At 41.2% G+C, this 13,990-nt stretch overlaps 1 protein-coding gene across 4 annotated transcripts in view; it reads left to right on the forward strand.

Annotated features, from left to right (window-relative positions):
* LOC139942353 (probable E3 ubiquitin-protein ligase HERC1) overlaps positions 1–13,990 on the forward strand; it is a 63,404-nt gene that overhangs the window by 6,770 nt on the left and 42,644 nt on the right. For 3 of the 4 annotated variants that reach the window (XM_071939195.1, XM_071939196.1, XM_071939197.1), the window contains exons 11-26: positions 404–538; positions 944–1,109; positions 1,565–1,690; positions 2,129–2,329; positions 2,999–3,151; positions 3,943–4,081; positions 4,375–4,566; positions 5,021–5,245; positions 6,195–6,368; positions 7,059–7,170; positions 7,292–7,551; positions 9,168–9,413; positions 10,770–10,849; positions 11,295–11,475; positions 12,058–12,212; positions 12,729–12,962. In XM_071939195.1, coding sequence (XP_071795296.1) covers positions 404–538; positions 944–1,109; positions 1,565–1,690; positions 2,129–2,329; positions 2,999–3,151; positions 3,943–4,081; positions 4,375–4,566; positions 5,021–5,245; positions 6,195–6,368; positions 7,059–7,170; positions 7,292–7,551; positions 9,168–9,413; positions 10,770–10,849; positions 11,295–11,475; positions 12,058–12,212; positions 12,729–12,962 — 2,779 coding nt within the window. The remainder of the gene's footprint in view (positions 1–403; positions 539–943; positions 1,110–1,564; positions 1,691–2,128; positions 2,330–2,998; positions 3,152–3,942; positions 4,082–4,374; positions 4,567–5,020; positions 5,246–6,194; positions 6,369–7,058; positions 7,171–7,291; positions 7,552–9,167; positions 9,414–10,769; positions 10,850–11,294; positions 11,476–12,057; positions 12,213–12,728; positions 12,963–13,990) is intronic. The other variant, XM_071939198.1, reaches the window with a different exon arrangement.

Genomic DNA, 13,990 nt, shown 5'->3' on the forward strand with positions numbered 1-13,990 from the left:
GTTCCTAAGCTAGTGAAAATTGGTCGAGAGCCGTGCCAATCTAAAATGTCAGGCACTGCTTCAATCCCCTTACCCTTGTCTACTTATTTTGGGGAGGTAGTGCTTTCTGATTGATGGCCAGGCTTCGAATTGATGATACCCAAGCCTACATTCGTATTTTTTTTCTTCTTTTTTTTTCTTTTTTTCTTTTTGGTCCCCCGATCTCCAACACAAGGAACCATACAGTGTCTTTCTAAATAATGGTGCTGCTGTCCAAATCCTCCAGTAGTCTAGTGGTTGGACATCTGCCCTAGAAGAGCGAAGGTTGTAGGTTTGAATCCCGCCTGAGTAAGGTGGTCTATGCAAAGTTGTGAACAGCTTGACGAACCACAGACACTCACAGTACTAAATCTTTCTCTTGCAGGCAAGTGGTTGCATGGCATCGTCCATTCTGCGTAGATCTTCAAGAGGGAACGTTTTCTTATCTCAGGTCCTTCCTGGAGCATTACTGTGACAGGTTTGATCATCCAAGTCCACCTCTGCCTTTCCCAACGTCAAGGTACGTCCGTCAAATTCTCATCTTTTCCTCAATTTTTCTAATTTTTGAAGTTAACTATACTGACTGTGGCACTGCTCTCATCACAAATCTTCCCTTGTTACCCATCCAGTAGCATATTACTTTTGAAGTTCTTTTGATGGTATACAAGTACATACATGGTATCGTAAACTTGAGTGTGATCGCTGGACATACAGCAAGTACAGGTTGTGTGGCTTCTTAGTGACACCCCCGAACTGAGGTATTGACAAAATAGGAAGACCAACAACATTAGGGCTAGATGGCTCAGTTGGTAGAGCGTTGGCACGTTAATCTGGAAGTCACAGTTTCAAATCCCGCATAAGTAAAAAATAATTTCCTTCTACCCAAAACTCTTTTTTTAAACATTCTAAATTCTTACTATTCTAGGGAGCACCAGCATTTTGTGTTGCTGTGCCTGAAGCTGCTGTGTACACATCTACAGTTGGCTCTGGCAGGGGGACTATCCAGTAGCATCCTGGGCAGTCAAGCAAGGCCCCTCAGGCACTTATTGTTTCGTCTCATGGACTCAAAGACCCCCAGTTCCGTCCAGAAGGTAAGACCTATACAAAATGTTCTGTTACTGGACTTTTTTTCTCACTTTTTTGGGTTGTATTGAATCAAGCAGAAAGGGCATTTTTATAAACTTGTCCGATTCAAAAATGATTTTACCAGGACTGCAGGTCAGAGGCCAGTGAATTTTTTTCAGGTCAGCAAATTCGTGCCAGGACAATGACTCAGATAAATATCTTACGATTCTGTTGAATATCGAAGTATATTAAATACGAAGGACGAATGAGATAAAGCCTCCCTTATTGCCCATCATATGGTAAACTGTGTAGATAGTTTTTCTCATTTTAAATTTTTGTCTCGTAAAAGATTTTCTGATCCATTAAATTTATTTACCCACAAGCCATGTGGTCTTATGGCATTTCCCCCCCAAATGGAGCCCTGAATGTTCAGAGAGATTGTTGTTAGACGGTAACCTTTACCATTGTATTCTAACTACAGGCTGTGAGTGAAACACTTTCCATTGGTGCCCCGCTGTTGCTGCCACCGTTGAGGGAACGCATGGAGCTACTACAATCTCTACTCCCTCAGGGGCCAGATCGCTGGGACAGTCTATCAAAGGGACAGGTACAAACATATCTTTAATCTCTTTCAACCTCTAGGCAAAGCTGGTAGCTATCCTTGACTCTGCAGAAAGTTCCCCTGAAAATAAATAAATCTTTCCATGTTCTGGTGAACAAATTTGGATATCTCCCTGAATATGGAAACTTTTTTCCTGTTATGTTGAATGTAATTCTAAATATCAGGCATGCCTTTCTAGTCTGATTTCCAATTGTTCTGCTCTTGGAAAAATCTTTAAAAAATTGTCATTAAATAGCCTGAAATGTCTATTCAAGCTTACACCATGTGAACATATAGGTCAGCCCTTTTGTACTTAATAAAATGTTACTACTTTTTTCAAGGACCAAATATCATGCCTACAGTATACACCCAAACCAAACAGAGCACTCAAAAAAGAGTCCAATTGACGTCATTCTGCACCTCTCTCTCCTTCTCCCGTCACAGAGGATGCAGCTTGGCATCATCCTGACCAGCCTCCAGGAGAACCTCCACGTTGCCTCCCTCCTAGGGTTCACATCCCCCTTGGACTGGGAACCAGAACCTGAGACCTCTGACCCTTCAACCTTGACCCTAGCACCCAGTCAGGACATGCATCTTGCCGAAGTGTTGATGAAGACACTGTTGCGAAACCTTGGCTACCATACTGTAAGTCTTTATACATATTTTCAATTTTAGTCTTAATGTTCATCTTACATATTTATCTATGTTTTTCTGTGTAGAAGTCGTTTCGGATACTTTACACTCTATAAGCCATGTCACACCGGCAAATTTACAGGCAACCAGTTCCAGGCAAGCTCCATGAAGAAAAGGCAATCACTTTTGAGTTTTTTTTTCTTGGGAATTGTAAGACATTGCTTGAAATATTACTCAATGTGGCAACTCTCCTTGATTCTGCAGGAAGTTCTCTGAAAATAAACTCATCTTTCCATGTGCTGATGAACAAATTTGAAAGTCTTTCTGATTTTCGAAACTTTTTCCCTGTTCAATGTGATTCTGAATGTCTCCCTGATTGTTGTACAAAATCTCCCTAGTTGCAAGATGCAACTGTTGGCAGCTCTGTAATTTCTGTCGTAACGCGATTGATGCAAACTGCCTCTTGTTCGACTGAGGAGGAGTCTAGGGGGGGTTATCCAACGTTCAAGCCATGGCTTTCGGAAATGGCTGTAACTTAACCCATAGGATATTATCTGTATTTGTATTTGAATTTTTTGTCCAATCAAACAGCGGAAGAATTACCAAATGCAGGAAAGGGAAAACAAAAATAACTGATTTATAAGTGATTTTTGTTTCCTACTTGTTATTTTTTGGTTACAGGAACAAGCTTTTGGAGAGCTAGAGAAGAACAGCGATAAGACCCAGACGTCCATGGCCTGCGATGACGGAGCTCCCCCGGCGCATCTACGAGAGCTACTTTCATCTCTTCAGAAGCACCTTGTTTCTTATTGTTATGTCAACGCTGAAGATGAGGTTAGTATAAACTAGAATCCAACGCCAGAAAAATCCATGCACCCACTGCTAGCCTAAAAGGTATGGTAATTTGTGGAAGTCTGTGATACATAGTAAAAATGCCACAGGAGACTGTGAAGATTTAGTTAACAGTACACACGCCACTTTCAGTGAACTCTGCGAGACTGTGGTGACTAAGTCTACATGGCTCAATTTCATAAAGCTAATTTATAAGCTGAAAATACTGCTTGACAAATTTCTTTGCTAAGCAGAAATTGAGTCATGCACCAGCCACAACAATGCAAACTTAATATGTAGTTTGGGCTGGTAACCTGATTCTGCTAAGCAATACTATTCTGTGTTTAGCGAGTTTTTGTGCTTACAGGTATTTATTAAATTGGGCCCTGTACACAATCCATGTGTTTCCATGTACATGTATACCAACTGTACAAACCCATGCACCCAATGGAAGCTTAGAAGGTGTGGTACATGTACTTAGTGGCAATATGTGGCATTATCTTCAAGTGCGCGCTAATCCTCCAATCAGATTCGCAGAACGAAGTGGTGATAAAAACCTATATTGCATGGCTAATATCACTACCATGCGTATTGTGTGTTCTATGTCACGCGCCAAGTTTGCTTGAAGATAAATACGTTATCACACGCGCGCTCGTGGAAATGCATAAAATATAGCGCGTCTGCATCCCATATCCAACTCGCAGAAGCACTATAATTTTCCGTATTCCACTCGCGCTTGTGTGATAACTTATAATATGTGTGTTGGATGATTAATATTGTGCTATTTATGACAGATTTCAGTAAGTGTGGGACTTCTACACAAGCATCTGAACCTTCTTCTTCCCCACGCTGTGGAGGTTCTACAGAGGTCCATCAAGCTGCTACAACAGAGTGGGGGTCTGGCTACTCCGGCTGTACGCAATAAACTTAGAGGTGAGACAATCTGACGGTCAAGACCAATTGTTGTTTACAGTAGCTAGAGAAGTTTCAATGCAAAATTTTAGAGAAATCTGTTGCTTTATATTCTACTACCGCAGAGTATATTTTGGGGTTTTCGGGAGACTTCTCAGTTCTGAAAAGAACTGTCCTGCTATTAACTACTACCTGGGGGGAGGTACAAAAATCGGCTGGGACTTATTTTTTTTTTGGTAACTGCTGTGGTTGACGTTGATACTGTGAACATGAACAAACTTTGAGACTTTTTTGTCGTTTTCCCTCCCCACCAGACGTCTTATTCACATCAGCTGCAGGTGCCATGCTATCTCAGCTCCTACACTCGCTCTTAATGCTACCTGTCAGCGTGTCTCGTCCCCTCATGCTGTGCCTCCTAGCTCTACTACCTGAGCTGGATCAGCTGAACAGGCTTCTACCAGCCGCTGCTCTCCTGGATGAACATGAACTGGAATGGCCACTGCAAGGTAAGAGATCAAAATAATGTCCTGATATCTGTTAAACCAGCACTGTATATCCAAATTTACCTCAAACCATCTCTAGTCTGAGGATTTTAAGTGATCATTGAGACTAAGCAAGTCAGTACCAGACGCTATACAAATCTCACAAATGGCTTATTGATGTGATTTTCCAACCTGGGGCTTGTTTTCGTAGAGCTGTTAAACACACAAAACTTCAATTTGTAATAAAATATACTTTTCAGCTACAGCAGTTGCACCAGCCAATCACTCCCATAGTAACATAGGTTTAATGTCTATGATTATGAATTGCGCAAATCACTATTTGTGATATTCAGTATTAACTACAATACTTATTCTAGTTCATTGTGAACTCTGTGGTTAGCTTGGTAGGATTTCAAACACTGCAGTCGAACCACTTCACCACAGTTATTCTATTCCTCTCTCCCAATCCTTCAATCAGGAGCCCCTAGTAACGTCGAGCCGAGTGCCCTGCCCCTCCCCCAGCCAGCCAAAGGATGGGTGTGGCTCGTAGACCTGGAGAGATGCTGCTCGTTAGTGATTGGACGCTGTCTGGCGGGCATGCTAGCCTGGATACCGATGTCCAAAGAGGAGAAGGAAACCAGTGGCTGGATGGTGTCCAGGCTACTCAGCAATGGTTTGGAGATCAAAGAGACAAGTCACCTAGGTATACTTTAACTGTTAATCTAATGAATAGGGTAGATGGCCTTAGCTTTCAATCCAAACCAAACCTTCTTCATACGAAAAAAATAAGTACAAACAAATACATATCTCAATTCTCAAAATGCAAAGTTTGCTCTAGAGTTTTAAGTTTGTTGCTTCTCACCATCCCCTTTATTCCTGTTATGGTCAAAGGCAACTAACCATGTATGGGAAAGTTGAGACTTTTATCTGTATTCAGACTTTTGTTATGTCTGCCTGGTGAACAAAAACACTGTTTTCTTCTAAATACATAATTTTATTGTGCTCTTCTATCTACTTCTGTTTTGAGGATACTGTTCCGAAACGCTCATTTGAATCTATAACTCCATAGAATGCAACCTTGTGCTGCGAACAGCAGAGAAATACTACCTTGCTCCTTTATCTACATGCAAACTACAAAGACAAGTTTTATGCATTAAAGGGAAGGTACACGTTTGGTAATTACTCAAAACATATATTAACTTAAAAACTGACTTGGTTGCAAGCATTGGATAGCTGTTGATAGTATAAAACATTGTGGGAAACGACTCCCTCTGAAGTAATGTATTTTTTGACAAAGAGGTAATTTCCACTAAAATAGTAAAAGACTAGAAGTCTTTTATTCCTATCTGAAAGCACACAAATTCTTCCCACAAGGTTTTTCTTTCTTTTATCTTTTTCTCGCAATTTCGATGACCAATTGAGCCCAAATTTTCACAGGCTTGTTATTTTATGATTATAATGGGATACACCAAGTGACAACACTGGTCTTTGACAATTACCAAACGTGTACCTTCTCTTTAATCATGTACATCTTAACTCTTAGATTTCTATGGATGCATGTCACACACAAATGCTACAGTGTTTGGTTTCTCTATTGAAAGTTTGTTGGTAGACTTAGTATTTTGACATTTTTATCTCTTTCCCCGAATCAGTGAAACTCGTCAGCAAAGTGTCCGAGGCAGCAATCTCTGGTGATGATGACTACGACCTCTCTGAGTTCAACTTGACCCCCGACCTGGCCATCTTACTTGACCTAGCCACGGCCAAGGGGCGGGAACCAGCACTGTCCATATGGAACACCATGCAGGACTACGCACGCAATAAAGGTAGGTCAAAGAGTTATGTATAAGAACTAGAGGGCGTAAAAGGCCCGACAAGCCTAATGAGACAATGTTGCTGACCCATCGTATTTCATTGGTCACTCTTCAGTAAATACAACAAACATTTTCCAATAGACCTTATGCATTGACGTCATCCAGCGGCCATCTTAGTGGAAAAACGGTGATGAAACAATCGAAACGCACAGATTTGTACGCGCGGCGCACAGGATTGGCCAATGAACAACCTCCTTTTGACCTCTAGGTGAGGGCGCCCGACTGAAATGACGTCATGTGCATAAGGTCTATTGGACTATCATATGCAGTTTTCCCAAACAGATTTGTGCCCATTGCATGTGAGCAAAGTTACCTGCATGACTAGACCCGCAGATCACCAGTCTTCAAAAGTTGACTTGAAACTGATGTTGATCATAGCGGTCTCTATTAATCTGGGTGTTTGATAAATGGCACCTGAGAAGCCTGAGACAGTTTCATGTTGGATTGATCGCTTAGCGCTAAGATAAGCAGCTTGGGGTTGTATGCTCCACAGGGAGTTGAGAAAGTTATGTAGAATGGTCGAAAATATGGTGAATGAATGGGGATAATAATGCTATAAAGGGACTTAATCTAGCTACAAGAATATTTGCGCTATACATGTATCAGAACCAATTATTATTAATATGATTATTGTACCCACAGATTGGGATACTAGCGAGGAAGTACAGGAAGAATTATTGGACCGTGCGTCACGATGTCTCTTAGCCTGTCTGCTCAAACACTGCAATCTACTCTCAGTAGCCGCTAAGCAAGAGTAAGTTCTCAAAAATTGAATTCATTATTTGTTTATCATTTCTGTTTTTGCAAGTTTGCCCCAAGCAAGGCTAAATTGTTAGTAGATTGTCTTCAACACCTGTACCTATTCAATTTTTCAGGACTTCAACTGAACACTGGAGGGCCTTGGTTGAAGCTTACCGCAACGTCTACAAAGTGCGTCGTAAGCTGGTCGCGGCACGCATCATGCAGGGCCAGAGCACAGCCACCTCATCCGAAACAAGCGCCACCGCTGGCCCGTCCGCATCGGAACACAGGGACGACCGAGAGGGGCCGAGAGAGGGGCTCAGAAGTCAATCTGAGGAGAGAGAAGTGAGAGGGCCGTGGGCAAAGAAGTCGTTCAGCCGGGTTGCCATTCAAGGTGAATTCCATTTTTTGTTTATAAGGAACTGAACAGCAGTGCATTTTATTTGAGACCAAATAAGAACTCACTCCCCAATAGTGAAGTTAATAACAAACAGTCTCCTAGATCCACAATAGTGAAGTTAATAACAAACAGTCTCCTAGATCCACAATAGTGAAGTTAATAACAAACAGTCTCCTAGATCCACAATAGTGAAGTTAATAACAAACAGTCTCCTAGATCCACAATAGTGAAGTTAATAACAAACAGTCTCCTAGATCCACAATAGTGAAGTTAATAACAAACAGTCTCCTAGATCCACAATAGTGAAGTTAATAACAAACAGTCTCCTAGATCCACAATAGTGAAGTTAATAACAAACAGTCTCCTAGGTCCACAATAGTAAAAGTAGTAGTCCTGGCTGGGTGATTTAATAATAATAATAATAATAATAATAATAATAATAACTTTCGATTTATATAGCGCCTAATAATTAACACTTAATTCTCTAAGCGCTTTACATTAGTGCCCTGGTCATAGGGCCAATAACATCCCTTTTTAATGTTTCTCAGCTCCCTTGGGAGTATACAACCTGGGCAACAGTTTATATCGCTCCAAAGGCTTTTTCATTCACAATATCAACCTCTACCCTCGCAGGTACCCATTTATTCCCCTGGGTGAAGAAAAGCAATTATAGTAAAGTATCTTGCTCAAGGACACAAGTGTCACGACCGGGATTCGAACCCACACTCCGGTGAAAACGCACCAGAACTTGAATTCGATGCTCTTAACCACTCGGCCATGACACTCTACGATTTACGATGACACTCCATGATTTACTACCTTCTGTTGAGGTAGTAGTTGAAAAACAGGAAAAAAATCTCCCAAATTCCAAAAAATCTACTCCACGGCTGTAGTGAAATCTCCCGAATTCCCCCAAAATCTACTTCATGATTGTAGAATATTTAGGAAGACAAGTTCTAAAAAGAACATAATCTACCCAGCAAAAAGATATACACATGGTGTTACCACAAGCCATTCATCCTGCTATTGACACTAATTGTGCTGTTGGGTGTGTAATAAAAACACAGTTTCGCTATTCCTATTGGTGGAGAGGGCATCACGTGGGTGTGTTTAAACCTTTGTTCATGACCGGTAAAAGTGTTAATTCATGGGCGTGACACGCGACCTTGCACCTGTTCTTATAAGACAGTTTCTTCATTCCTATTGGTCGAGAGCAACGGCTGAAACAGTTGTGCCACATCACGCGATACGCGCGACACGCACAGCATTCCCTTATAAGGAGTTGTTTACCAGAGGGCAGCGGAGGGCTTTACCATTTCATAGCTGGAGGGGTGTTGTGTTGAAAGAAATCATTTAACAATTAAAGTTTGACCAAAAAGTGATGATGTTTTTGACCGAAAAGGTATTTATGAATGGGAATCAAAGTGTGTTGAATCAGTTTTCAACTAGTGGTTTAAACCTGCCGAGGCCTGGTTCTTAATAATTTACCTCGACTTTTTCTCGGTAAAATTATCAAGAACCAGGCCTCGTTGGGATTAAACCACTAGTTGAAAACCTCTTCACCACACATTGATTCCCTTAATAATTAAAGTCGAAATTGGTTTGTTTAGAACCAACAGACATTGACCAATCCGAAGGGGAGGGTGATAGTGAGAGCGTCCCCACACCTCTCCCAGAGAAGAAGCCTAAGGTGAGGGAGCAGTACAGCTTCTCGGAGACATGTAAGTCCATCATCGAGAGGTGCATGTTCATGCTGTTGGGCGTCAGCTCTGCAATCCAACAGAGTGTCCCATCAAAGAAAGACGATGCCAATCCCGAACCGGAGCAGAAGGAAAATGACTCTGACATGACAGCAGGTAATAGCAGCATATGTGACTTGGGAGTTGTTTGATGTTAAAGGCAGTGGACACTATTGGTAGTTACTCAAAATAATTATCAGCATAAAACCTTTCTTGGTGACCAGTAATGGGGAGAGGTTGATAGTATAAAACATTGTGAGAAACGGCTCCCTCTGAAGTGACGTAGTTTTCGAGAAAGAAGTGATTTTCCACGAATTTGATTTCGAGACCTCAAGTGTAGAACTTGAGGTCTCTAAACGCACACAACTTTGTGTGACAAGGGTGTTTTTTCTTTCATTATTATCTCGCAACTTTGACGAATAATTGAGCTCAAATGTTCACAGGTTTGTTATTTCATGCATATGTTGAGATACACCAAGTGAGAAGACTGGTCTTTCACAATTACCAATAGTGTCCACTGTCTTTAATACTTGGTATATGTGTCCTTGGTAAAAAGAAAATCGAGAATGAAAGGACTTGGGGTACCAGTAGACAGAATTGTTCTTTAAAATCAGTATGAAGCCTTTTGCCATTGTAAAAGGCTTTGGCATGTCATGGCTAAGCAGATAAGATTACTGGACTCAAGTTCTGGTGTTTCTGATCAGCAGAGTGTGGGTTTGAGTACTGGTCGTTACGCCTCGATGTATGTCCATTAGCAAGACCATTAGCAAGACCATTAAGCTTTGTCCTTTGGATGCGATGTTAAACCAGAGGTCCTGTGCACTGTGTAATGCACGCAAAATAACCGGTGCACATACTTTTAAAAGGAGTTTTGGTAATCTTGTTATTATCAAGGAAGAAATTTCAGGGCCCAATTTCATAAAGCCTGTAAGCACAACAATTTGCTTAGCATAAAATTTCTTCCTTGATAAAAACAAGATTATTTTTTTGCATATTGCTTGTTACTGGCATTCAGCTGTTTGCTTATCCTGAAAATCATGTGGAAATTTGGTTGGTAATCCTGATTTTATTAAGGCAAGCATTTCATTGGCTTAGTAGCTTTATGAAATTGGACCCTGGTGTTTCAACATAGTACAGTTGGCTGCAGTGTATCAGAGCAACTTGTAATTAATTGCATACTGATATGGGTCTTATTTCAAACGTATCTCTGTAGAAGAAATGATGAGCCCTTTGATAGGGCCTGAGGTGTGATGAAGCATTGTATAAGAACTGCATGTTATTATTATTCTAAGTTTAAAATTATCAGCCATGCCAATACAAAATATTAAACTGATTTTATATTTAATTTGTTTAAAAGGGTTATACTAACAAGCACACAAATTCTATTGGTGGGGAGAGTGTTTAGAATTAATTTTGAGGCTGATTTAAAGGTGGTTTTGTTAGTAAGCAGTATTCTTTCATATTTTTTTTCAGCGTTATCACTGAGTCACTCTCAGAGTGAGCCAGACCTCGGCCAGACAGAGGACCGACAGACGCCACCAACTACCAATCGGGTAAGCATATCTAAAAGAGCCTCTCATAAGTTGGATCACTTGGAATGTCCCTGCAAGAACATTTCCCAATCCCTCGGGCTTGCCACCTACAGTGACTAAAGGAACATGTTGGCCATTTTGTGGAGTCAAAATTTTGACTCCATAAAATGGCTGGCCGTGTTAGCTGGCGTCCTAAATGGAAAACCGTGCAATTTCGAGGCATGTTTTTGTGATTCATTATAATCTACTTTTAAATTGTCTATCTTACCATATATGCGTTTCATAACAAACGGTTTCAAACGCTTTTCAAAGACCAACTCGCCCGATCCAAGGCAACATGTCCCTTTAAGTTTGACCCAAGCCCCACTCAAGGAGTTGCCATCACAAAGGAAAATTTTATCTTTTTTGCATATTGTGATGAAATAAAATATTAATGATAATTTAAAAAAACTTCTTCTTTTCCAAGGAGTCTGTACGCAGCTTGAAATCATCCCGTAGTGAGCCTCTCCCTGATCTACAAGTTGAGCCCACTCTGGACTCACTGGAGGTCGTCAGGGCAACCTGGCGACGCCTTCACTGGCGGCAGGACCAAGATGGGACCCTCCCCTCCATTCAGTCCAGTAGTCACCATGATCATAAGCATCTAGGTGAGATTTGATGTGTCGAAACTGCAAGAATAACCTTGTAACGTGTTCAAAATGGTGTGGAATTGCTTTACGAATTTGTATTGTGTTTCAAGCTAAATTTTAAATAACCTGAGTGGGATTTGAACCTGCCGCCTCGGGATTAACATGCCAACTGAGCTATCTAGTTTACAATACCACCTGATTATATGAAATACAAAGTCATATTCCCTTCAGGTGATCCTTCTGCTGCCACTTCCCAGTTTGTATCGTAAACTTGGGTGTGATCCCTGGCTATATGGCATGTACAGGTTGTATGGCTTCTGACTGGCACCCTGGAACAGGGGTATTGACAAAATAGGGAGACCACCAACATAGGGCTGGACAACTTAGTTGGTAGAGCGCTGGCACACTATTCTGGAGGTGGTAGGTTCGAGTCCCGCTTTAGTAAACTTTTCTTTGTTCGACCCCAAGTTACTAAAATATTACCAGAAGTAATCCAAACTGTTGTTTAACTTATTTAAAACTGAAAGTGTCACTTTTGTAGTTAACTCATATGTGAAGTGAATGCAAATATTTTTTTTAATTCCGTCTTTGACACCCCAGGTGCAGTCAAGCATGTCTGTAGTGATGTCATTGGCTTTGCCTGTGGTGAGATGCTCAACGATACGCATGTACCGACGGAGGATGAGCAGTTTATGTACTGTACTGAGCCAGCTACGATCATCATGGCCATGGAGCATCAGCAGTGCAGGGCTGAGGTAAAGCAAGGAGCAGTTGGCTCAGTGGTTTCTGTCCCTGTCTTTCATGTTGACTTTGGTTCGATCCCACTTCTGCAACTAGAATTTGAATCCGGTGCACTGGACCAACTGGTCACAGGTGCAAGTGCCTTGACACACATGCCAGGGCTGGGACTCGAACCTACACTCTGCTGATCAGAAACACCAGAGCTTGAGTCCAGTGCTCGTAATTGTGCGGCCATGACACCTCCACCACACGTGATCCAGTTTTGCCATACAATATAGACTTTAAACCATTGTTTGTATGAGAGTGATTGGCTGTTGCCAGCTTGGTGTTTATATCCCCTTGTGGGAGTTTGTTGAGTTGCCTTGATGGGAAGATCACCTAAACAAACAAAAACTAAATCAAACTGACTTCGAGTTGAAACCAATGGTTCCCACCCCAACTCATTTAGAGATAGTCATTACATGGTGTTACCGCAAACCTTTCCATATCAAACTGACTTCATTACTGACTTCAATTATTCCACCTAACAGACGAGACTCGATGCGCTCAACCAAATCCTGTCTCTCCTCAACGGCCACGAAGGAGACGAGAGCAAGAAGCTTACCACACTGGACGTCTTTGGTCATGTGGTGGCGCCGTTCAGCTCCATGTCCCTCCTGGCGTCGGTACATCTGCAGTTTCTGATGGGAACGTTTGGTCTGAGCTGTCTGGACCCTGCTCTTAATGGAGAGGGGACCTTACCGACTCAGCTCCATCATTATACGGTAAGAAGGAAACGTAATAATAATAACTATTTTTTGTATAGCGCTTTATTTCGAAGTGCTCATCATTAGTTATTTCCAGACATGTTTCAAAGTTATTGAATTATGAAACCCATGTACGTGTGTGCCAACCCGGTTACACATTTTGTGTAACGCCTTGTTACCGGGAGTCGAACCCACACTCTGCTTATCAGAAACACCAGAGTTGGTGTCAATTGTGCTTAACAGCTCAGCCACACCATGCCATCAAGCTGGGAATATCATATTGAACCTTTCACAACAGCAATGGTAATTGTTCTACTTTTATCCCCTTTCCCCACTTTTGGAGCCCTAACTATGAGTGTCCTGTTTCAGAGCCCTGTGAGTGGCAACTTCCAATATAACAAAAAATTGAAATCCGCCTATTGCGCCAACGCACATTGGTAACCATTACATGGTGCTATAAAGAAACAGGGGCCAATTTCATCGAGCTGCTTAAAGGAACATTACAGAATTGTTTTTTGCTAACAAAACAGTTGCTGGCAGTGTAAGCACTTTATGTAATCCGCCATATACATAAACTGACAAACCTGTACAAGTTTGAGATCGATCGGCCACCATGGTCATGAGAGAAAAGTTAAAAAAACAATCAAAAATTTTGCATTGCATCAATGCCAAATTAAAAATGAATAAAATGCTCACTGAGCGATAAACTCCAAACGCGAAGTTATATTATTTATTTCTCATAAAATATGACATTTCAGACTGAAAAATTTCAAAGGATGTTTTCAACTATCATCATCATTAGACCGTGTAAGTTTTATGTAAATCTGTGATCTTCACGATGTTGTTTCTTGCCAATTCTGTAACGTTCCTTTAAGCAAAAAATTTGGTTAAGCACGAAAATAGTTTGCTTATTTTACACATGTTACTGGCCAAAATGTCATGCCATATACATTGCTTGTGACTGGTATTGAGCTATTGTTTATTTAGCATAACAATTGAGTGGAGTCTTGGCCGGTATTCTGATTTTACTAAGCATTGATTATTTT

Source organism: Asterias amurensis, chromosome 9 (assembly GCF_032118995.1).
Source record: "Asterias amurensis chromosome 9, ASM3211899v1".
NCBI classification, from domain to species: Eukaryota; Metazoa; Echinodermata; class Asteroidea; order Forcipulatida; family Asteriidae; genus Asterias; species Asterias amurensis.